The following is a 25,709-nucleotide window of genomic DNA, read 5'->3' on the forward strand; positions in this document are numbered from 1 at the left end:
TACATCGGGGCATTTAAAGTCACCAACCGCATCAATGAAGTTTGGTACCGGCTAGAGCTCCCCCCTCACAGCAGACTATCACCCACATTTCATGTATCCTATCTAAAACCTGCTATCCCGGGCCCTCGCGCTGAAAACGCACCAAGCCAGGAACACCCAGCTCTGGACTTAGAAGGTGAACCCATCTAACAGGTAAACAAGATCATCAACTCTAGATGAAGAAGAGGGCAGATCGAGTACCTGGCAGATTGGGAGGATTACAGACCCGAGGAACATGCTGGGTTTCTGCCAAAGACATCCTGGATCCACTCCTCAAGCAAGAATTCCATGCCACACATCCAGACAAACCTGCACCCAGAGGTAGGGGGCGCCCTAGAAAATCTATAGCTCCCGGTCGGAGTTCCTCGGGGGGGGCTCCATCAGTAAACCTGCTAATATCGTCCAAACTACAAACATGGACTCCTTGAACTACACTTCCCAGAACTCACAGCGCCCTCTGTCTCCTGACTATTAACCACACCTGTCACTCATCACTCTAATTAGTCCCTCTGCCTATTTAAACCTCACTCTCACACCACTTCATTGTAAAGTATTGTTCTGCTATCCTCAGTTCATACCAAGCCTTGTTTCTTCTGACTGATTTTCGTGTTTCTGACCTTTACTTCCCTCTTTCACGTTTACACTCTTGTCCTCTCTCGTTTGCCCTTCGCCTGGCCATCGCTAGTTCCTTGACTCTGATTCTTGTCTCACGTTTTGGCTTGTTCACTGTTTGCTCTACACTCCTCTTCTGTGCACACGACCGTAAGTGCCTGCACCATGACAGTGTCTAAACGCACAAAATCCAAAATAACTCCCTTCCTGTTGGGCGTGGTGAAAGCAATACATGTTGTAAATGTGTTTGTCTTAGGGACACCCATGTGTACCAAGTTTGGTGTGTGTACATGAAACTATATGCTAGGCACAAGACTCAATTACAAATGGTGGCACTATAGTCATTGGGCCAAAGCTCTTTCCTGGAGTAGCTGTCACCAACACTGACGTGTGTGCTAAATTTCATAAGTTTTTGCCCATTGGAACCACCTCAAAAATGGTCAAGTCTTGAAGGAAAAAAAAAAAACTTCTTACGGATCCAATAGGGTTCTTGCACCTATGGTGCTTGGGCCCAAATTAGAGAATTATGTGCCTTTGACTTTCAGCATTAGTTTGTTTCAGCTTGATTATCATGATTCAGCAATGATGATGTTGCCCTGCACAAAGTGAGGTCCATGAAGAAATCGTGCGCCATGTTTGGTGTGGCAGAACTCGACAAGCCTGCAAGAACCCGACTGGCCTGCAAGAACCCGACTGGCTGAAACTGTATGAAATAACGGAGATGAATTGTAAATTAAAGCCAGGCCTTTTCACCAAGCATCACTGTCTGATCTGCATCTTGCTGAAGTCATTATATGAAATCTAATGGAAACCATTCCCAATAGAGACCATTACAGCAAACAAACTGGGGTTCAAGTCCATATGGACGTGATACTCGGGTGTCTACAAACTTTTGGCTATCTAGCATATCACATTAAAGAAATTAGACTGCTTTGTATTTCATTGAAGCAGGGCTTTCCCCAGAAAAAATTATCAGAGCGGTGCTACTGATGCAGAGCCCATAAGGGCTGGCCTGGCCTGGAGGGCCCTGAAGGTTGCTATAGGGTTCGGGCCCAGGGCCATGCTCCACCAGAAAAGTTTGAAATTAGAGACTTCAAATCTTGCATTCTGGTGGCATCTAGGGCTGATTTAGGCACAATTCAACACTATTAAACTTTCTGTTTTTTACCTTGTCAAATATGCAAGGAGCAAAATTGAAAAGACAAAATTAGATTTGAAATGAAAACACTTCATAGCACGCCTCTTCATTTTCCAATTCCAGGGTTCCAGGAACACAATTGAGGTCAAATTGAGCAACAGTGCCAACTAGCAGCCAGCGCCTCGAAGGTGGCTTTATGTACGGTTGTGAATTGTAGTCAGTGCACACAGTGAATCCCTTTATTTTCACTTCTGGGTTGAGTAGCAGGATAGTCTAGACCGATATATTACAATATCTTATTTCTGTAGTTATTACTTATTTTCAGAGAAGAATAGGAGATATTTAGGGTTAGGGTTAACTTTTTTTTTTTTTGGTGTGCAAGTGATAGCAGTGGAGTGCTTAAACATTGGGGAAAGCCCTGTTTAAGAGATCCCAATACAATGTATGAGGTAAAACATTTCAGTCAAGTTTATATGTTTAAGACATCAAAAGATTAATGAAAATGTCATTATGTAAAAGGTAACGAATATTATGTAGACATCTCACGCGTTTGCCAGTAACTGTGTTTTACCAAATTAAACCTAAATGACGCATCCACAATTTGTCATATGCCACAGTCCGAGGGTCAGTTTAACGTTTTAGCAAAAGTAAATATCTGTAGACATCCTAAACACTGGTTTTATACAAACATGTTTAATCTCTTGTGTGAATGCGCTGGTGTACTTTGAGATTACTGCTCTTATTGAAACTCTTCCCACACTCTGAGCAGTAATACGGCTTCTCGCCTGTGTGAATGCGCTGGTGTTGTTGAAGATGCCCCTGCTGAGTAAAGCTCCTTGTACACTGTGGGCACTGATAAGGCTTCTCCCCTGTGTGAATACGTTGGTGTTCTTTAAGAGTACCTGCTCGACTAAAACTCTTCTCGCACTGTGAGCAGTGATAGCGTTTCTCTCCTGTGTGAATGCGCTGGTGTTGTTGAAGAGTAGTCCCTCGACTAAAACTCTTCCCACACTGAGAGCAGTGATACGGCTTTTCTTGTGTGTGAATGCGCTGGTGGCGTCGCAGATGACTCCCTTGACGAAAACGCTTCCCACACTGTAAGCAATGATACGGTTTTTCTCCGGTGTGAATATATTGGTGGCGTCGGAGGTTAGTGTATGAAGAAAAACTCGCTCCACACTGGGAGCAGCGATACGGCTTCTCGCCTGTGTGAATGCGCTGGTGTATTTGAAGATTACTCACTCGATTAAAACTCTTCCCACACTGGGAGCAGTGATGCAGATTCTGCCCTGTGTGAATGCGCTGGTGAAGCTGGAGAGTCCTGGAGTAAGTAAAACTTTTCTCACACTGTGAGCAGTGATATGGTTTCTCTCCCGAGTGAATGGACTGGTGGAACTGGAGAGAACCTTGGCGAGTAAAACTCTTCCCACACTCTGAGCAGTGATACGGTTTCTTGCCTGTGTGAATGTGCTGGTGTTGTTGGAGAGTACTCAGTTGAGTAAAACTTGACCCGCACTGTGAGCAATGATAGGGCTTCTTGCCTGTGTGAATGCGCTGGTGTACTTGAAGATAATGCACTTGATTAAAACTCTTCCCACACTGTGAGCAGTGATACGGCTTTTCTTGTGTGTGAATGCGCTGGTGGCGTCGGAGATGACTCCCTTGACGAAAACGCTTCCCACACTGTAAGCAATGATACGGTTTTTCTCCGGTGTGAATATATTGGTGGCGTCGGAGGGTAGTGTATGAAGAAAAACTCTTCCCACACTGTGAGCAGTGATGCAGATTCTGCCCTGTGTGAATGCGCTGGTGTTCTCGGAGATGACTTAATTGAAAAAAACTCTTCTCACACTCTGAGCATTGGTGAATTTCCTTCTGCATTCGTCTGTGAAACTTAGTAAGGCTAGCAGATACATGTCGACCATCAGGGCTCCTTGTGGCCACTGGATTCTCTGCACATTTAATCTCTCTGGATTCCTGTGTTCGCTCATATTGGCGATACCGGCATCTCCTAATACGTCCGCGTACATAAATTTGAGATTTATTGCAGAGTGGATGCAAAGAGCGAGAGATGACTTGCAAAAGAATGCCGTTCTTTTCTGAAACAAAGCAAAAAAAAGTTACATTGTATATATGTGAAATGCAACAATTTTATCAAATAATGTTTGGAATATTATGAATACTAATAAGACACAGAGGAAGAGAAGAAGAAACAAGAACAAAAGAGCCTGATGACCAGAAGTGGTAAAAACTGCAATCCATCCTCCCTTGGAATCTGAACGCAGACTGAAACCTTGCATTAAAGACAACGTTGTGGCACAACCAATATCGCAAATACCCTTCGCCAAGAAAATATGTCTTCTAAGATTAGACTGGGGGGAGTGGGAGTAAATCTCTCTGGTACCACACCACCCCCCAGCCTGTAAGAGCACCACTCCAGATTGGACTCACTGAGGTATGTGCCCTGGAGATCCAAGGGGGCTCTCTTTTTGACTGCCACTGAGCTGGTCTTTGATGTTTTCCTACAGCTCCTGCTCAGTGATCTGCAGTGTCCCAGGATTCTTCTCCTCCAGCAGGCCTCAGGTATATTTGAAAGGGTGCCAGAATATGCTAGCCCTTGCTTTCTCCCTGCAGCTTCTGCATTCCCGGATCCTTTCAGCTCACCTCATGTGCCAGTTTTATTTTGATCTGGTTCCACGGGCTCTCCTTTTCCTGATCCTAGGCTTTCCTCCATGATTTCCATAAGAGGCATCACTCCTGTACCAGCTGGAGAATTTCAGCCATTTCTCTCTAACTCTTCTTGGGAATGATCCACCTCTGAGGCATCTCTCCAAATCTCTCTTTGCTTTTCTTGTACATGATGTGAAAGATGTTCAGTTGAGACGTTATATTGCCTCTTAGTGTGTTCTGGACGGTGTTGTAAAGGCTCTGGTCAAAGCTTCTCCATGATATCAGTCACTGGCATTTGGCCTTTTGATTTTGGATTTCCGGATTGGCTTCTCTGATGTTCTTCTTGTGGGTTCCCTCCTTGGTGCCTCATTGTGATGCTTCTCATTACTGCAGACTGTGCTGTTGTTGCAAATCCTGCTGGGAAGACAGTTCTTCCTTTCTTACAGCAACTGCAATGGTGGGATCAGTAGCACAATCCTACTCAACCTGGCTATGATTCCTCCTTGTCTGACCTGCTGCTGCTGTGCAGCTTACATATGGTTGCTAATCCCACACTTTTGCCTTCCCCTGGTGGGTTCACAGGCCCAGGTAGGCCTCACTTTGGACCACCCACAGCTGCATTCTCTCTGGATCCTCTGATCATTTGTAACTGCCATATCAGTCATTACTGGTTTATCATTCCTGATTGGTCCATTTTCCATCCCAATTTATGGTGTCCTTGCCTCTCCACCCCTGGTGCAGCCTTTCCTGCTGCCAGCCAATCTTCCCTGGCAACCCTGCAGTCTTTCCTGGATGCCAACTGCTCTGTTCACAGTAGACACTGACAAGCTATTTTAGAGAATTGGACTGGCCAGCATGAGAGAACTGTTTAGGTTTAGTCCTAGTGGACTAAACAACATGATATCTCAAAAGTACATCTGTGTACAATCTCCCTGCATCACTGTTTGTTTAATCTCGATCAGTCTGCAGGTACACAAATAGCTTCCAGCGTGTTTTGCACATTGTGTCAATAAAATAGAAATGGAATTCAACCCTACCACATTTTGTGTCTAAGACAAGTTTTACCCCTTCATAGCCGGCTGCATGTTGAGCTCTGATTCCACATGAAATTGAAGGTTCATTAAAATGGCACCATCTCAGGCAGCTGCCCAGGGAACAATACTATGTCACATGCCGAAGACTCACCCTTAGTAGTTCCTGATTTCGGTTTGGGTGGGGGGGGAACAACCTTATGGTGACAAACACTGGCCAGACATTATATGTTTTTAATCCCCAAATCCCTTCCAAGACCAAATAAAAGGACTATGTTTAGTTATACCATCATCAGCTGAACACTACTTCTTAATGAGGCAGTCAAACATACTGTCAAAATCTTTAGCATGCTCCTCTTCAGACCACACCAAGAGCTCCTGTCCTGGTTTAATGTTTTGACAGCAGCGATATAGAATTCTCCCTTGATACTGGAATGCCACAAGATTTTGCTCTTCATTATTACGAGCGCAATTCACATACCTGAGAGAAGGAGGGAGAAAGAAAAGGAACTGTAAAATCAATAACGGCTTAAAAAATTAGATAGATAGATAGATAGATAGATAGATAGATAGATAGATAGATAGATAGATAGATAGATAGATGGATAGATGGATAGATAAAAACTACCAACGCTAAAAATTTCAACAAATACACAATAATCAGAAGATTTTAGCTTGTGCTCCTCACCTCATCCAGTTAGCATGTGTCTCTTTCTTGGCATCTATGTATTCCTCACTTTGATTATATTTGTATATCTGGGGGAAAATACTAGCATAAATTATTCAATTATATTCCATTTGTATTGTGCTTTTAAAAATAGACTGTTTCAGAAATTCAATTGTAGATTTAGATCCTGACTGCGCAAGCCAGAGGCAAGAGTGTCAAAGAAAACCCCCCTGATGAACCCTTGAGAGGAACCAGATTTTAAAGGAGATGCATCATGTTCTAGGATGAGCACAGAAAAGTCTTAATGATTTTCTCTCTATTTGGCACATCACTGCAGTGACATGGCCGCTCTGACGGCTTTTTCTTCCAGCCATCAAAGCCGAGGTAGTTATTCCAGTACTGTTTCCTGTTGCCTTCTACTGGATTATTATAGAGGTTTTCTCCTTTCAACCATTCACACACATTCACACCTATGGGCAATTTAGAGTAGCCACTTAACCTAACTGCATGTCTTTAGATGGTGGGGAACCCGGAGCACCCAGAGGATACCCACGCAGACACGAGGAGAACATGCAAACTCCATACAGAAAGGCTCCCCATCGGCCGTGAGGTTTGAACCTGGAACCTTCTTGCTGTGAGGCGACATTGCTAACCACTGCACCACCGTGCCGCTCATCTGAATGTTTACAGGAAGAATTCTGAGAAGTTACAGGATATAGTAGAATTGGAGCTTCTTTATACGCTTACTAAACCATAAAGATAGCAAGTTATTACAAGAGTCCTAGAGGTAACAAAATCATGAACTAGTTTTTCTGCATTATATACATTGCTTTAGTGAGTGTGAATGGTTGTCTGTGTCTATGTGTCAGCCCTGTGATGACCTGGCGACTTGTCCAGGGTGAACCCCGCCTTTCGCCCGTAGTCAGCTGGGATAGGCTCCAGCTCGCCTGCGACCCTGTAGAACAGGATAAAGCGGCTAGAGATAATGAGATGAGAGATAAATTGCTTTATATTTCTTAAATGAAAAAAGGCTGTTCTAGAAACGCAAAATACATGAACCTTAAATCAGAGACTGGCACCATTAACGGCAATCAAGAGGTGTCAGTATTGAGTAGGACCAAGTTACTCAGCATCCAGTGGTTAATGTCCTTTCCATATGACTCAACTTTATTAAGCAGGAGTCTGTCATCTGATTTGGCTGAAACATACAGCTGTGTGTCATATACACAGCAGTGAAATTAATACCATGTTTAAAAATAATTGCACCCAGAGATAGTATATATAGAGAAAAAACTGTAAAAGTATTGGCAGAACAACAAAACCTTTTGGAATGCAAACTGATAAGTCAATCAGATGAGACCTGTGTCATTCTCTTCTTGAATTCTATAAGAATAATGCAATGTAAGCTGCACTGCGATCAAGCAATACATACGGTGGTGCTTGAAAGTTTGTGAACCCTTTAGAATTTTCTATATTTCTGCATAAATATGACCTAAAACATCATCAGATTTTCACACAAGTCCTAAAAGTAGATAAAGAGAACCCAGTTAAACAAATGAGACAAAAATATTATACTTGGTCATTTATTTATTGAGGAAAATGATCCAATATTACATATCTGTGAGTGGCAAAAGTATATGAACCTCTAGGATTAGCAGTTAATTTGAAGGTGAAATTAGAGTCAGGTGTTTTCAATCAATGGGACGACAATCAGGTGTGAGTGGGCACCCTGTTTTATTTAAAGAACAGGGATCTATCAAAGTCTGATCTTCACAACACATGTTTGTGGAAGTGTATCATGGCACGAACAAAGGAGATTTCTGAGGACCTCAGAAAAAGCATTGTTGATGCTCATCAGGCTGGAAAAGGTTACAAAACCATCTCTAAAGAGTTTGGACTCCACCAATCCACAGTCAGACAGATTGTGTACAAATGGAGGAAATTCAAGACCATTGTTACCCTCCCCAGGAGTGGTCGACCAACAAAGATCACTCCAAGAGCAAGGCGTGTAATAGTCGGCGAGGTCACAAAGGACCCCAGGGTAACTTCTAAGCAACTGAAGGCCTCTCTCACATTGGCTAATGCTAATGTTCATGAGTCCACCATCAGGAGAACACTGAACAACAATGGTGTGCATGGCAGGGTTGCAAGGAGAAAGCCACTGCTCTCCAAAAACAACATTGCTGCTCGTCTGCAGTTTGCTAAAGATCATGTGGACAAGCCAGAAGGCTATTGGAAAAACGTTTTGTGGATGGATGAGACCAAAATAGAACTTTTTGGTTTAAATGAGAAGCGTTATGTTTGGAGAAAGGAAAACACTGCATTCCAGCATAAGAACCTTATCCCATCTGTGAAACATGGTGGTGGTAGTATCATGGTTTGGGCCTGTTTTGCTGCATCTGGGCCAGGATGGCTTGCCATCATTGATGGAACAATGAATTCTGAATTACACCAGAGAATTCTAAAGGAAAATGTCAGGACATCTGTCCATGAACTAAATCTCAAGAGAAGGCGGGTCATGCAGCAAGACAACGACCCTAAGCACACAAGTCATTCTACCAAAGAATGGTTAAAGAAGAATAAAGTGAATGTTTTGGAATGGCCAAGTCAAAGTCCTGACCTTAATCCAATGGAAATGTTGTGGAAGGACCTGAAGCGAGCAGTTCATGTGAAGAAACCCACCAACATCCCAGAGTTGAAGCTGTTCTGTACGGAGGAACGGGCTAAAATTCCTCCAAGCCGGTGTGCAGGACTGATCAACAGTTACTGCAAACGTTTAGTTGCAGTTATTGCTGCACAAGGGGGTCACACAAGATACTGAAAGCAAGGTTCACATATTTTTGCCACTCACAGATATGTAATATTGGATCATTTTCCTCAATAAATAAATGAGCAAGTATAATATTTTTGTCTCATTTGTTTAACTGGGTTCTCTTTATCTACTTTTAGGACTTGTGTGAAAATCTGATGTTGTTTTAGGTCATATTTATGCAGAAATATAGAAAATTCTAAAGGGTTAACAAACTTTCAAGCGCCACTGGACAAGAAGACCCAAGCCGAATTACAGGCCAATAGTAGGTCATTTACTATGTTAACCAATGCTGTTCCAGTACTATGATGGGGCTAGAACTCTGACTGAAAAACCCTGACCCAAAAATGTTTTTTGCCCATGACCTGTGTTCCTGTTTTAGTGGATAATCTCACCAGGATACTGTAAGGACTTGCATTTCCTGTTAATTTGCTGCTGCAAATTATAATGACTTTCTTGCACTTATTCTTAAGAGTCCGATACGTAATATGCTTTTATCAAACATTCTGTAAGCAAATATTTTACAGTTTAATTTTTCTTTATATGGCTGTACTCTGTAAAAAAAAAAAATCCCACTATCCAGGTGACACACACAGTTTCTCTCCAGAATTCTTCTGCATGTCATTTCAGTGATTGTTTTACTTGCCACTTTTGCCTCTGGGTTACTTATTCAGGATCTGAATCTAAATCAAATAGAACCAAGCATGCTATATGAATTAAATAATATTTTTTGAGATCCAAACTCACCACCCAAGAGTAGTTACTGTTCATAGCTTCCTCTTTGTCTACCAGATCTCCCTCATAGGGTCCAAAGTGCACACCAACTGGAATAATCTCGCCTTTATTGAAGACACCCAGGCCTGCCTCAGGAATACTAGACTCTCGAACTTCTAGACCTTGTGGAAGGGTTTGTATGGCTCGGTCAGCGACTCCCATAGGAACAGGAGTGTCAGGGACAAAGACAGCTGGACCATGAACATTACACTCATTGGTAAAGAAGGACCTGCAGTGCTCACAGTCTGGAAAGAGAAGATGCAAGAAAAGCAAGAAATGGAAAAATAGGTTTTCTTTGTAAAGTTTCTTCTGCATGTATGTGTCAAGATGTTTCACTTGCAAATTTATATACATAGCGTGACGAAGTGGAATTACTGTGATCACTCCGAAGTCTTGTATTCCTGTTATACTACAGCAATGCCAGCAATAATTATACTCTAAATTCATTAAAGAATGGCATCATACTTTCTGTCGAGAGAATGTGTAATATTCCTGGTGTTTCCTTTCACTGCTGCTCAACTCTGAACAATCAGAACAGTAAATAGTGAATGAATTAATCAGGGTGTGATTTCAAATGCAGCATATTTTGGGACAGCTGTCTTACAAAGGTAGTCTTCATCTTCAGGCTCCTCCTTTGGGAATTCTCTGTTCTCTTGGTCTGTGGGAATGACGTGTCCCACGACACTTGACGAGCTTCCACTTGACATCGTACAAGTCTCTGTTTTCACATCCTCAGAAAGCTAATGACCAAAAGAAAAATAGCAATTATTAAAGAGAAAGTAAATAAAACTTGTGTATCAACTTCAAATCTCCTCAAACACTACCACACGTTCTTCTCCTCCATCAGTACAGCAGGTTCACCTACATACCATCATTACCGTCTCTACTTCTACTCCATCAGTACTGCATCTTCCCCTCTCCTCCATCACTAACACCTCATGCCCTCTCCCCCATCACTACCACACCTTCCTTTCTCCTCCATCACTACCACCTAGTTCCCTCTTTCCTAGAAAACAGTAAAATGTGAGGAACAGGGGGAACTCCAGGACCAGGGTGGGGAACACGTGCTAGAAGAAAAAGTGTGAAATTATCGGCATGCCACTTAAACCTCAAAACCTTCCGGTAAACTGAAACACTGGTAGCAAGCTCAACAGGAGGGTTTAATTCCATTGGTTTGTACTTTCAGCATTAACTTGACCCCTGTGCACTGTGGGTTATTCTGTTTAACAATTTCTGACAAAGAGTTGTGCTGTAGCACAGCCTGTCCATGCACAAATTAACACCTGCTGGGATTGTATTGGATTTTCTCACCTGAAAATGAGCGTTGTGCTTGTTATTCTATCTGTTCAATACTCAGCTGTACATTCTTAAAGACAGGAATAAACATAAGGCTGCATCAGTAACCTTTACCTGGGACTCAGGAGGTCTAGAACACGTGCTGATTTCTGATGGTTCCATCATAAACAGCCTAATAATAATAATAATCCTGAAAAAAGGTCAAATCACCATAACTGGTTAAGAATTAGCTTTTAAATTAAAGAGATGTGAAGAGGATCAAGTACTGCAGAGATTTCCCTCTTCTTCTTCAGTGTAAAACTCAGCACATTACCGCCACCAACAGGCCTGGAGTGTTTATGGCAAGTTCAGAGCTGTCTAAAGTGCTCTACTGTGTCTTTTCTCAAACATACACAACTTCTGGACCTGTACCAGTGTAATCATTTCTTACCCATAACACTTAACAAGTATTAAACAAATTATAAACACAGCAATTTTTACAAAAATTAAAATGCCAGGTTAAACTCCCTGAAGTCATGAACATGATGCCAGGACGACTGGATTTCATGACGTTCATGGCCATCAGATCAAACATGCTCGCTGTCAGGGGTTTTGTGAAGCAGTTTGTTTTATTGGAGATATGATGTCCCAAATAGGAGATTTATTTTTAGGCAGTGTTCCACCTTGGAAATGAGCTTACAGGTGCATCTCAAAAAATTTAATTTTCCATCAGTTATTTATCTCATCTCATCTCATTATCTCTAGCCGCTTAATCCTTCTACAGGGTCGCAGGCAAGCTGGAGCCTATCCCAGCTGACTACGGGCGAAAGGCGGGGTACACCCTGGACAAGTCGCCAGGTCATCACAGGGCTGACACATAGACACAGACAACCATTCACACTCACATTCACACCTACGGTCAATTTAGAGTCACCAGTTAACCTAACCTGCATGTCTTTTGGACTGTGGGGGAAACCGGAGCACCCGGAGGAAACCCACGCGGACACGGGGAGAACATGCAAACTCCACACAGAAAGGCCCTCGCCGGTCCCGGGGCTCGAACCCAGGACCTTCTTGCTGTGAGGCGACAGCGCTAACCACTACACCACCGTGCCGCCCCAGTTATTTATGAAAGTGAAAATTTAATATAGTCCAGAGTCATTACACATAAACTAAAGTGTTTGAAGCATTTTTCTATTTTAATATTGATAATTATGGACCACAGTGCAAACATTTTTTAAAAATCTCAAAATATTGCAATATTTCACTTCAAGTTTTAGTAAATGACTATTCAAACAGTATAAATACCATGTGTCTCTTGGTCTGGTTCATCCATCCATCCATCCATCCATCATCTGTAGCCGCTTATCCTGTTCTACAGGGTCACAGGCAAGCTGGATCCTATCCCGGCTGACTATGAGCAAGAGGCGGGGTACACCCTGGACAAGTCGCCAAGTCATCACAGGGCGACACACAGAGACACACAACCATTCACACTCACATTCACACCTACGGTCAATTTAGGGCAACCAATTATCTGAACCTGCATGTCTTTGGGGGAAACCAGAGCACCGGGAGGAAACCCACACAGACATGGTGAGAACATGCAAACTCCGCACAGAAAGGCCCTCGCCGGCCACTGGGCTCGAACACAGGACCTTCTTGCTATGAGGCGACAGTGCTGACCACTACACCACCGTGCCACCCTTGGTCTGGTTCAGTACACTGGAAATTTTCCTGAGTAAAATTTACTCAAACTGAAGAAAACTTTTAGAGAGAGACCAAATGTTATCTGGCGTCCGTTTGAGTAAATTTTACTCAGGAAAATTTCCTGTGTACATGCAACCACAATCATGGGGAAGACTGCTGACTTGACAGTTACCCAAAAGACAATCATCGACATGCTCCACAAGGAGATTGGCACAATGTTATCAAATAATGTTTGGAATATTATGAATACTAATAAGACACAGAGGAAGAGAAGAAGAAACAAGAACAAAAGAGCCTGATGACCAGAAGTGCTAAAAACTGTAATCCATCCTCCCTTGGAATCTGAACACAGACTGAAACCTTGCATTAAAGACAACGTTGTGGCACAACCAATATCGCAAATACCCTTTGCCAAGAAAATGTGTTTTCTGGGCAGGAAGTGTGCCAAAATTATCTTACCTGTCACTTTGACAAAGTTATTAAAATGTTATCATTGTGATATTATCAGTGTTATCATTTTAGCTGTCAACATTCATGGGAGATTTTGCGCAAGGCAAAGAGAGCTGTCCAACTTCATGCTGCCCACAGAGTTGACAGAGCTGACTGTAACCACATGACTCGTGCAGACCAACAGCTGGAGAATTCTAAAAACCTGCAGGAAATTCACAGCAAGAACTTTAGGTTCAGACAGACCAATCTCAACACCAACTGGTTGATGGGTTTTGATGTTACACTGGGGGGAGTGGGGGTAAATCTCTCTGGTACCACACCACCCCCCAGCCTGTAAGAGCACCACTCCAGATTGGACTCACTGAGGTATGTGCCCTGGAGATCCAAGGGGGCTCTCTTTTTGACTGCCACTGAGCTGGTCTTTTATGTTTTCCTACAGCTCCTGCTCAGTGATCTGCAGTGTCCCAGGATTCTTCTCCTCCAGCAGGCCTCAGGTGTATCTGAAAGGGTGCCAGAATATGCTAACCCTTGCTTTCTCCCTGCAGCTTCTGCATTCCCGGATCCTTTCAGCTCACCTCATGTGCCAGTTTTATTTTGATCTGGTTCCACAGGTTCCTCAAGCTCTCCTTTTCCTGATCCTAGGCTTTCCTTCATGATTTCCATAAAAGGCATCACTCCTGTACCAGCTGGAGAATTTCAGCCATTTCTCTCCAAATCTTCTTGGGAATGATCCACCTCTGAGGCATCTCTCCAAATCTCTCTTTGCTTTTCTTGTACATGATGTGAAAGATGTTCAGTTGAGACGTTATATTGCCTCTTAGTGTGTTCTGGACGGTGTTGTAAAGGCTCTGGTCAAAGCTTCTCCATGATATCAGTCACTGGCATTTGGCCTTTTGATTTTGGATTTCCGGATTGGCTTCTCTGATGTTCTTCTTGTGGGTTCCCTCCTTGGTGCCTCATTATGATGCTTCTCATAACTGCAGACTGCCGTTGTTGCAAATCCTGCTGGGAAGACAGTTCTTCCTTTCTTACAGCAACTGCAATGGTGGGATCAGTAGCACAATCCTACTCAACCTGGCTATGATTCCTCCTTTTCTCACCTGCTGCTGCTGCTGTGCAGCTTACATATGGTTGGCTAATCCCACACGTTTGCCTTCCCCTGGTGGGTTCACAGGCCCAGGTAGGCCTCACTTTGGACCACCCACAGCTGCATTCTCTCTGGATCCTCTGATCATTTGTAACTGCCATATCAGTCATTACTGGTTTATCATTCCTGATTGTTCCATTTTCCATCCCACCTCTCAGTGGACCTCAGGGCTGTTTTTTTCTTTGAGTTAATTTATGGTGTCCTTGCCCCTCCACCCCTGGTGCAGCCTTTGTGAGTACATCTGTGTACAATCTCCCTGCATCACTGTTTGTTTAATCTCGATCAGTCTGCAGGTACACAAATAGCTTTCCAGTGTGTTTTGCACATTATGTCAATAAAATAGAAATGGAATTCAACCCAACCACATTTTGCATCCAAGACAAGTTTTACCCCTTCATAGCCGGCTGCATGTTGAGCTCTGATTCCACATGAAATTGAAGGTTCATTAAAATGGCACCATCTCAGGCAGCTGCCCAGGGAACAATACTATGTCACATGCTAAAGACTCACCCAAAGTAGTTCCTGATTTTGGTTTGGAGGGGAAAAAAAACCTTATGGTGACAAACACTGGCCAGACGTTATATGTTCTTAATCCCCAAATCCCTTCCAAGACCAAATAAAAGGACTATGTTTAGTTATACCATCTTCAGCTGAACACTACTTCTTAATGAGGCAGTCAAACATACTGTCAAAATCTTTAGCATGCTCCTCTTCAGACCACACCAAGAGCTCCTGTCCTGGTTTAATGTTTTGACAGCAGCGATATAGAATTCTCCCTTGATACTGGAATGCCACAAGATTTTGCTCTTCATTATTACGAGCGCAATTCACATACCTGAGAGAAGGAGGGAGAAAGAAAAGGAACTGTAAAATCAATAACATCTTAATAAATAAATAAATAAATAAATAAATAAAAAAAACTACCAACGCTAAAAATCTCAACAAATACACAATAATCAGAAGATTTTAGCTTGTGCTCCTCACCTCATCCAGTTAGCATGTGTCTCTTTCTTGGCATCTATGTATTCCTCACTTTGATTATATTTGTATATCTGGGGGAAAATACTAGCATAAATTATTCAATTCTATTCCATTTGTATTGTGCTTTTAAAAATAGACTGTTTCAGAAATTCAAATGTAGATTTAGATCCTGACTGCGCAAGCCAGAGGCAAGAGTGTCAAAGAAAAAAAACCCTGATGAACCCTTGAGAGGAACCAGATTTTAAAGGAGATGCATCATGTTCTAGGATGAGCACAGAAAAGTCTTAATGATTTTCTCTCTATTTGGCATATCACTGCAGTGACATGGCCGCTCTGACGGCTTTTTCTTCCAGCCATCAAAGCCGAGGTAGTTCTTCCAGTACTGTTTCCTGTTGCCTTCTACTGGATTATTATAGAGGTTTTCTCCTTTCAACCATTCACACACATTCACACCTATGGGCAATTTAGAGTAGCCACTTAACCTAACTGCATGTCTTTGGATGGTGGGGAATCCGGAGCACCCAGAGGAAACTCACACAGACATGAGGAGAACATGCAAACTCCATACATGCCCCTTTTCCACCAAAGCAGTTCCAGGGCTGGTTCGGGGCCAGTGCTTAGTTTGGAACCGGGTTTTCTGTTTCCACTGACAAAGAACTGGCTCTGGGCCCAGAAAAAACGGTTCCAGGCTAGCACCAACTCTCTGCTGGGCCAGAGGAAAGAACCGCTTACGTCAGCGGGGGGGCGGAGTTGTTAAGACCAAGAACAATAACAAGACCGCGAAAGATCGCCATTTTTAAGCAACGAGAAGCAGCAGCTGTACAAATGCGAAGTCAGCCATTATTATTATTGTTGTTGCTGCTGCTTCTTCCGTGTTGTTTTTGCTTCGATATTCGCGCCAAGGTTTATGCAAACGTAGCAACGTAACTGACGTATACAGTGACGTAATGACATATACAACAATGTAACTGACGTTTACAGCGACGTAATGACATATACAACGACGGAACTGACGTATACAGCGACGTAATGATGAGGCTTCCCTTAGCACCGCGAGCTATGGAAAAGCAAACTGATTCTCAGCTGGCTCACAAGTTGAACGAGTTGTGAACCAGCACCAGCCCCGAACCAGCCCTGGAACTGATTTGGTGGAAAAGGGGTAACAGAAAGGCTCCCCATCGGCTGTGAGGTTTGAACCTAGAACCTTCTTGCTGTGAGGCGACATTGCTAACCACTGCACCACCGTGCCGCTCATCCGAATGTTTACAGAAAGAATTCTGAGAAGTTATAGGATATAGTAGAATTGGATCTTCTTTATGCGCTTACTAAACCATAAAGATAGCAAGTTATTACAAGAGTCCTCGAGGTAACAAAATCATGAACTAGTTTTTCTGCATTATATAAATTGCATTATATTTCTTAAATAAAAAAGGGCTGTTCTAGAAACGCTATATACATGAACCTTAAATCAGAGACTGGCACCATTAACGGCAATCAAGAGGTGTCAGTATTGAATAGGACCAAATTACTCAGCATCCAGTGGTGAATGTCCTTTCCATATTACTCAACTTTATTAAGCAGGAGTTTGTCATCTGATTTGGCTGAAACATACAGCTGTGTGTCATATGCACAGCAGTGAAATCAATACCATGTTTAAAAATAACTGCACCCAGAGATAGCATATATAGAGAGAAAAAACTGTAAAAGTATTGGCAGAACAACAAAACCTTTTGGAATTTTGTGTATGCAAACTGATAACAGTCAGGTAGATAAGACCTGTGTTGTTCCCTTCTTGAATTCTATAAGAATAATGCAATGCAAGCTGCATTGCGATCAAGCAATACATACAAGAAGACAGAAGCCGAATTACAGGCCAGTCATTTACTACTTTAACCAATGCTGTTCCAATACTGTGATGAGGCCTGAAATCGGAGTGAAAAGCCCTGACCCAAAAATTATTTTCACCCATGACCTGTATTCCTGATTTAGTGGATAATCTATTTCCTATTAATTTGCTGCGGTGATTATAAAGACTTTCTTGCACTTATTCTTAGAGTCTCATACATAAAATGCTTTTACCAAACATTTTGTACAGTTTGCCTTTTCTTTATATGGCTGTACTCTGGGGGTAAAAATCCACTATCTTGGTGACACACATATGAGAGTAAGTCAAAAAGTTCTCAGACAGATGTTATAATTTCAAAAGGTGTTAAAGACATCCCCCAGAATTCTACAAAAAGAATTCTCAGATGGAAACACTGTGTGCAGAAGTTTTTAGACTTAAATGGAGGATATATAGAGAAACAGCTTTGTTATTTTCATAAATAAAAACTTTTTTTCAATTTGTCTTAACTTTTTGACTTACCCTCGTAGTTTCTCTCCAAATTTCTTCCTCATTTCAGGAATTTTTTTTGTTTGGTTTTTTTTTAACTCGCCACTTTTGCCTCTGGGTTACTTATTAGGGATCTGAATCTAAATCAAATAGAACCAAGCATGCTATATGAATTAAATAATATTTTTTGAGATCCAAAGTCACCACCCAAGAGTAGTTACTGTTCATAGCTTCTTCTTTGTCTACCAGATCTCCCTCATAGGGCCCAAAGTGCACACCAACTGGAATAATCTCGCCTTTATTGAAGACACCCAGGCCTGCCTCAAGAATACTAGACTCTCGAACTTCTAGACCTTGTGGAAGGGTTTGTATGGCTCGGTCAGCGACTCCCATAGGAACAGGAGTGTCAGGGACAAAGACAGCTGGACCATGAACATTACACTCATTGGTAAAGAAGGACCTGCAGTGCTCACAGTCTGGAAAGAGAAGATATAAGAAAAGCAAGAAATGGAAAAATAGGTTTTCTTTGTAAAGTTTCTTCTGCATGTATGTGTCAAGACGTTTCACTTGCAAATTTATATACATGGTGTGACGAAGTGGAGTTACTGTGATCACTCCGAAGTCTTGTATTCCTGTTATACCACAGCAATGACAGCAATCTGCCAGCAATAATTATACTCTAAATTCACTCAAGAATGGCATCATACTTTCTGTCTCAATAACTTGTAATGTTCCTGGTGTTTCCTTTCACTGCTGCTCAACTCTGAACAATCAGGCCTGAGTTTCCCAAAAGCATCGCAGCACAAAGCTCATCGTTAAATGGTAGGGCAAGCAGCACAATGAACACCCTCTCTCCTAGTTAAGAAGCTCTTAGCGTTAAGAGGCTTTTGGGAAACCCACCCCCAGTATAGTAAATAGTGAATGAATGAATCAGGGTGTGATTTCAAATGCAGCATATTTTGGGACAGCTGTCTTACAAAGGTAGTCTTCATCTTCAGGCTCCTCCTTTGGGAATTCTCTGTTCTCTTGGTCTGTGGGAATGACGTGTCCCACAACACTTGATGAGCTTCCACTTGACATTGAACAAGTCTCTGTCTTCACATCCTCAGAAAGCTAATGACCAAAGAACGATAACAAATGTTCAACAGAGAAAGGAAATAAAACTTGTGCATTAACTTCAAATCTCCTCAATCACTACCACACGTTCCTCTCTCCTCCATCCTGCAAGTTCATCTCCACTCTATCATTACCATCTCTACTTCTGCTCCATCAGTACTACATCTTCCCCTCTCTTTTATCACCAACACCTCTTTCCCTCTCTTCCATCGTTACCACCTCTACTTCTACTCCATCAGTACTAGATCTTACCTGTCTCCTCCATCACTACCACCTATTTCCCTCTTTCCTAGAAAACAGTAAAATGTAAGCAACTCCAGGACCAGGGTGGGGAACATGTGCTAAAAGAAGAAGTGTGAAATTGTGTGTGCCTCTTAACTCTCCTATTGTGTTCTGGTCAAATTTGACCGATTTAAAAGTTCTTTCTAAAAATGTAGTTCCTTTAATCTGACTGTCATGAGGTTCCATGACTTTGTCCACACAGGGAATCCAAATGCACAAAATAACTTTTGATCATTTTCATTAAATTGAGCATCTCATCTCATCTCATTATCTCTAGCCGCTTTATCCTTCTACAGGGTCGCAGGCAAGCTGGAGCCTATCCCAGCTGACTACGGGCGAAAGGCGGGGTACACCCTGGACACGTCGCCAGGTCATCACAGGGCTGACACATAGACACAGACAACCATTCACACTCACATTCACACCTACGCTCAATTTAGAGTCACCAGTTAACCTAACCTGCATGTCTTTGGACTGTGGGGGAAACCGGAGCACCCGGAGGAAACCCACGCGGACACGGGGAGAACATGCAAACTCCACACAGAAAGGCCCTCGCCGGCCCCGGGGCTCGAACCCAGGACCTTCTTGCTGTGAGGCGACAGCGCTAACCACTACACCACCGTGCCACCCTAAATTGAGCATATTATTTAATTTTAGTACACAGATGGTGTTCCTGGTCAAAAAACTACCGTAAGTGTGTAAAATTGAGCAGGCATGCCCATTCATCAGATGGACACAGCCCCCCCCCCCCCATTGTCTCTCATGGCTACCCCCACAGGACCTTTTCCCAATAAAAATATTACTCCCGTGAGGGTCGCATTTGCTGGCACTCACGAAAAAAGTTGCAATGTTTCAACAGTACACAAAACTTTTCTTGCAGTGCTGGTACATAAAGCTTTGTTCAGACCTTGCTAACAGTTCATTCTGTGTCAGCACAATGACCAAACGATATAATAAACCTGAGGCTGTTTGCCTTCCGGCTCAGCTCCCTCTTCACCACGACAGACTGGTACAACACCCACATCACTGCTGATGCCACCCCAATCCGCCTGTCCATGGCGCACTATGCCGTTTCTTTATTACTAATAAAATCATACCGGTCATTTTTGACCAGGAACACAAAAGATGTTATTTTGTGCCAGTATTTAAGGGCAGTGGCTAGACCTTGCTTGGAGCTGGTCTAGAATGGAGAAGTAAGACGACTCCTTCCCTCCACTAATCTGAGGGTTCATCTTGGGTAAGTGATAGTACCCTTTTGCCTCCCTACCTAGAGTTACAGGCAAATGGCAGTTCTGTCCGTCAACTCGGCAGCAGTTCTGGCTCCTTGCAACAAGAGACTCCCTGCAGCTGTCTCAGCTTAGCTGTGCCGTTAATTACCAGGATTTTCTTGCCAAGGGGTTCTACTGTCTTCGGCGGCACGGTGGTGTAGTGGTTAGCACGGTCGCCTCACAGCAAGAAGGTTCCGGGTTCAAGCCCAGTGGCCGGCGAGGGCCTTTCTGAGTGGAGTTTGCATGTTCTCCCCGTGTCTGTGTGGGTTTCCTCTGGGTGCTCCGGTTTCCCCCACAGTCCAAAGACATGCAGTTAGGTTGACGTGGGGCGGCCTTGGGCTGAGGTGCCCTTGAGCGAGGCACCAAACCCCTGACTGCCCCCTGGGCGCTCTGGTGTGGCTGCCCACTGCTCTGAGTGTGCGCATGTGTTCATTGTTTCAGATGAGTTAAATGCAGAGGATGAATTTCACTGTGCTTGAAGTGTGCATGTGATGAATAATAAAAAAAAGGCTTAAATTAAAAAAAAGGTTTACTGTGCACCATGTAGGACCGTCATCATAGGTGCAGCCACAAGCATTTAAAAACCTTTTCAACGGTCTTTGTTAAATGTTGACACAGAGTAGTCCTTGAAGAATAGCACAATATTGGTTTTAATCCAACTATTTGTTGGAGTCAACATAATTCATACATTTTTTTTTTTACTCAAAAATGAGTTGTATGAGCTCAGGTCAGTGAGGCCTACAGGCCATAAATAGCAAACAGGTGTTCAAAACTTACAATTCTCACTATACTAGTGCATCTCAAAAAATTAGAATATTGTGAAAAAGTTCAATATTTTCCATTAGTTATTTAAGAAAGTGAAAACGTTATATATTATAGACTCATTACACAAACTAAAATGTTTCAAGCATTTTTCTATTTTAATTTTAATCAGTATGGCATACAGTACAAAAACATAAAAAAACCCATCTCAAAATATTAGAATATTTCATTTCGAGTTTGAGTAAAACAGTATGAACACAGTGTATCTCTCGGTCTAGTTCAGTACACACAACCACAATCATGGGGAAGACTGCTGACTTGACTGTTGTCCAGAAGATGATCACTGATGCCCTCCACAAGGAGGGTAAGCCACAAAAGGTCATTGCTGAAAAGGGTGGCTGAAAAAGGTGCACAAGCAACAGGGATGGCCGCAGTCTTGAGAGGATTGTCAAGAAAAGTTGATTCAAGAACTTGGGAGAGCTTCACAAAGAGTGGACTGAGGCTGGTGTCAGTGTATCAAGACCCATCACGAACAGACATCTTCAAGAAAGGGGATACAACTTTCGCATTCCTAATATCAAGCTACTCCTGAGCCAGAGACAATGTCAGAAGTGTCTTACCTGGGCTAAGGAGAGAAAGAACTGGACTGTTGCTCAGTGGTCCAAAGTCCTCTTTTCAAATGAAAGTCATATCATGTCATATAATCACTATTGTATGTGTAAGTTATGAACATTGTTTTACATGTCACTTTATTAAAGGTTAATAAACTTGCTATGCACAATCATTCCTCACTAATAAAGCACGTGTGTGAATGGAATCGCTTGCTCTTTAAAGATGTGTCCAGAATAATGCCTGTAAGTAAGTAAGTAATTAATAAACCAAAACATGGATGGCTTGGCTCCATTCTCTACCATTCTATAGAAATGAAGCCAAGATTCCGCCGCCATTTTGTCAAATTTCGTGCTACATGTATCATTAATGACGTGTGGCATGACACTGAGTCAACTGGTAATGCATGTATTATTTCAAAATGATCAAACTGTGGCGAGGTGAAACTTGGTAAAGTTATCACCGATAGCACGTCTTGCTAATGTTAGGTGATATTATTCCATTTTTCTTTACATCACTGCATTGTTGTTGCTGTAGCAGAAGTAAATTCACCCTGTAAAGATTAGCTCTGGTAATCCCATATATATTGATCCATTCCAGAAAGATAGTGATATATATAGCCAAAAGTATGTGGACATGTGGAACTTGCCGTGTGAGTGCAGACCACACCTTCAAATAAACAACTTAAATTGTTAAAAATAGCAAAGAACTCAGAGAACCTGGCCTGGAGTTCTGAGTGGCAACCACTTCATGTTAAAGACTGCATTGTAAATTTTTCTGGATGCAAAAATACTACAGCTTCACCAGAAGTAAGATGACAGAAGAATCAGGTGAGAAAAAGTTTATTGTGTAGAAAAAAGAGAAAAAAAAACCCTGAGTAAACAGCAGTTCACACAGTATCAAATCTGTCGAAACAAAAAGGTGGCTACAGTTAGCTTTTATATGGACACTATGCTGATGTGTTCGTACAAAAAGCACTTTACTAGATAATAAAACCCAAGTCTTTAGACACGAGAAAAACATGAAAAGAAAAACACAAAGACTTAAAACTACAGGACGAAGACATTATAACCTGATAACAGATACGTCTACATTTTAGGAGTGATCAAGGACCAGACACATACCATGTAGATATTATGAGTGAACTCAGCCTCTCAGTGAAATCACACTGAACTGAATTGATCTCAGTGATAAAATCATGTATCACAATCTTGGAAAAACAGGAAATAATTCCCCAACTCTTAGGTAGGAGCGGTTGTATCGTAGAAAGAAAGGGTAGTAGAAAGGCAAAAAATACATGGACAGTAAATGGTGGCCTGGGCTGGGCCCTTCAGTCTCAGTGAAGGGGAATCTAACCATAAGAAATCATGGACACCACATCCTGCAGGCTAAAGAGGAGAGGGTCCATCCGGCTTGTTAAGCCAGCATCTGTGATGGTATGAGGGGGCATTAGTGCAAATGACATGGGTAGCTTGTACATCTGGGAAGGCCTCATTAATGCTGAATGATATATACACATTTCAGAGCAATATGCTGCCATCCAGACAAAATGTTTTTCAGGGAAGGCCTTCCTTCTTTCACCAAGACAACGCCAAACCACTTTCTGCACATATTAATACTGCATGACTCTGTAGTAAAAAAGTCCGAGTGCTAAACTGGCCTGCTGCAGTCCACACCTGTCTCCCATTTACAGCATTTGGCGCATTATGAAGTGCAAAATACAACATAGGAGACCCCAAACTTTTGAGCAGCTGAAATTGTATATCAGGCAAGAATGTGACAATATTTCTCTTTCAAAACTACAGCAATTGGTCTCCTCAGTTCCCAAACGTTTACAGAATGTCGTTAAAAGTAGAAGTGATGCAACACGGTGGTAAACACACCCCTGTCCCAACTTTTTTTGAAACATGTTGCAGACATCAAATTCAAAATGAGCAAAATTATATTTTTCAAAAAGCAATACAATTTCTCAGTTTCAACATTTAATATGTTGTCTTTGTACTATTTTTGATATTGGGTTTCCACGATTTGCAAATTATCGCCTTCTGGTTTTGCAGTTTACACAGCGTCCCAACTTTTTAGAATTGGGGTTGTATGCATCTGTCCCGTTTTTCTTACTTCCATGTATAATGGTAAAATGCAGGTAACATTCCATTTTCAGACATCGCCTTTACACGTGGAAAAAAGTCAAGAGACTTAAACATTGGAAATATCAGTTTTTGTGGCTCAACTACAAGGATACAGTTCAGGTGTCAATCATGTTGCTCAAATTCAATCACTTCATGAGTGAATGTGGAATGAACCAGCATGCCTCATGTGCCACAACACACTATATTCATTACATCATTTCGCATATCAAACATTCAGATTCTCAGCCATGCTTACATCATGCAGACTAAATTCTGTATGCATGTGATAAATTATCCAGTTTTGCATGTACAGTTACTTTAGCTGTGTGTAGTAAAGGTCCTGAGTTTTAACCATTTTTTGTGGAAGGAAGACGGGGTATAGAGGCAGAACTCAGTTTTGGTTTGTAAAGTCATAAAGCTTAATGTCGAAATATTTAGTGTAATTTAAACTTCATAAGCTGGTTTGTGATGCATTACTATCATACTTGTGAAGAATATCGATGATTTCATATATAAACTGAAACAGGTGCAACTCATACGAGTTGTGCTGTTACCTGAGCAGTGGAGAGTTTAGTGTAAAGCTCGAGACAGATCAGGAACAGTTTGTCAAAGTTAATCCCTGATAATCACAAATTAACACCACAATTAACCAAGGTAACTAAATACAATGTTTGCTTAACACTCTTAGGTCTAAGCTATCTATTCTGATTATTATTCCGCTTGGTCTCCTTGGGAAATGTTTGAGATCAGAGCTGCCACAACATGTGGATGTAATGATAACCAACATAACCAATAATGTGAACTTTGAGCCTTATCAAGCAATGCATGGAAAATGTGTCACTTCCTGTGTGCCTGGTGAGAGAAATTGTGTTGATATTTGAATGCCGTGCAACGTATCAAAAATCCCTTCACAATTTAACATCAGCAACAGCTCATGTCTACCAAATCTGACTGAAACTGATAAACAGTATTTCAAAATGTAACAGGTGTCTAAACGCACAAAATCCAAAACAACTCCCTTCCTGTTGGGTGTGGTGAAATCAATACGTTATAAATGTGTTTCTTAGGGACGCCCTCGTGTACCAAGTTTGGTGTGTGTACATGAAACTATATGCTAGGCACAAGACTCAATTACAAATGGTGGCACTATAGAGTCACTGGGCCAAAGCTCTTTCCTGGAGTAGCTGTCACCAACACTGACGTGTGTGCTAAATTTCACAAGTTTTTGCCCATTGGAACCACCTCAAAAATGGTCAAGTCTTGAAGAAAAAAAAACCTTCTTACGGATCCAATAGGGTTCTTGCACCTACGGTGCTTGGGCCCAAATTAGAGAATTATGTGCCTTTGATTTTCAGCATTAGTTTGTTTCAGCTTGATTATCATGATTCAGCAATGATGATGTTGCCCTGCACAAAGTGAGGTCTATGAAGAAATCGTGTGCCATGTTTGGTGTGGCAGAACTTGACAAGCCTGCAAGAACCCGACTGGCCTGCAAGAACCCAACTGGCTGAAACTGTATGAAATAACGGAGATGAATTGTAAATTAAAGCCAGGCCTTTTCACCAAGCATCACTGTCTGATCTGCAACTTGCTGAAGTCATGATATGAAATCTAATGGAAACCATTCCCAATAGAGACCATTACAGCAAACAAACTGGGGTTCAAGTCCATATGGACGTGATACTCGGGTGTCTACAAACTTTTGGCTATCTAGCATATCACATTAATGAAATTTGACTGCTTTGTATTTCATTGAAGCAGGGCTTTCCCCAGAAAAAATTATCAGATCGGTGCTACTGATGCAGAGCCCGTAAGGGCTGGCCCGACCTGGAAGGCCCTAAAGGTTGCTATAGGGTTCGGGCCCAGGGCCATGCTCCACCAGAAAACTTTGAAATTAGAGACTTCAAA

At 42.2% G+C, this 25,709-nt stretch overlaps 2 protein-coding genes across 2 annotated transcripts in view; both read right to left on the bottom strand.

Annotated features, from left to right (window-relative positions):
• Positions 1 to 1,265: 1,265 nt before the first annotated feature.
• The window catches only part of LOC132893568 (uncharacterized), a 41,018-nt gene continuing 16,574 nt past the window's right edge, over positions 1,266 to 25,709 (bottom strand). The window contains exons 7-17 of the mRNA XM_060932761.1: positions 24,356 to 24,420; positions 18,613 to 18,748; positions 17,882 to 18,111; positions 15,307 to 15,374; positions 14,984 to 15,157; positions 10,610 to 10,685; positions 10,345 to 10,480; positions 9,714 to 9,985; positions 6,179 to 6,246; positions 5,823 to 5,971; positions 1,266 to 3,888 (exon numbers count right to left, since the gene is read on the bottom strand). Of these exons, the coding sequence (XP_060788744.1) occupies positions 2,483 to 3,888; positions 5,823 to 5,971; positions 6,179 to 6,246; positions 9,714 to 9,985; positions 10,345 to 10,480; positions 10,610 to 10,685; positions 14,984 to 15,157; positions 15,307 to 15,374; positions 17,882 to 18,111; positions 18,613 to 18,748; positions 24,356 to 24,420 (2,780 nt within the window). The 3' untranslated portion in view covers positions 1,266 to 2,482. The remainder of the gene's footprint in view (positions 3,889 to 5,822; positions 5,972 to 6,178; positions 6,247 to 9,713; positions 9,986 to 10,344; positions 10,481 to 10,609; positions 10,686 to 14,983; positions 15,158 to 15,306; positions 15,375 to 17,881; positions 18,112 to 18,612; positions 18,749 to 24,355; positions 24,421 to 25,709) is intronic.
• Positions 14,977 to 17,864, bottom strand: LOC132893452 (histone-lysine N-methyltransferase PRDM7-like). Its single transcript, XM_060932607.1, has 3 exons — positions 17,840 to 17,864; positions 15,307 to 15,374; positions 14,977 to 15,157 (listed from the first exon to the last, which is right to left on the bottom strand). Exons 1-3 carry the CDS (start codon positions 17,861 to 17,863, stop codon positions 14,980 to 14,982), a joined length of 270 nt encoding a protein of 89 aa, XP_060788590.1. The 5' UTR covers position 17,864; the 3' UTR covers positions 14,977 to 14,979.

Source organism: Neoarius graeffei, chromosome 10 (assembly GCF_027579695.1).
Source record: "Neoarius graeffei isolate fNeoGra1 chromosome 10, fNeoGra1.pri, whole genome shotgun sequence".
Classification (NCBI taxonomy): Eukaryota; Metazoa; Chordata; class Actinopteri; order Siluriformes; family Ariidae; genus Neoarius; species Neoarius graeffei.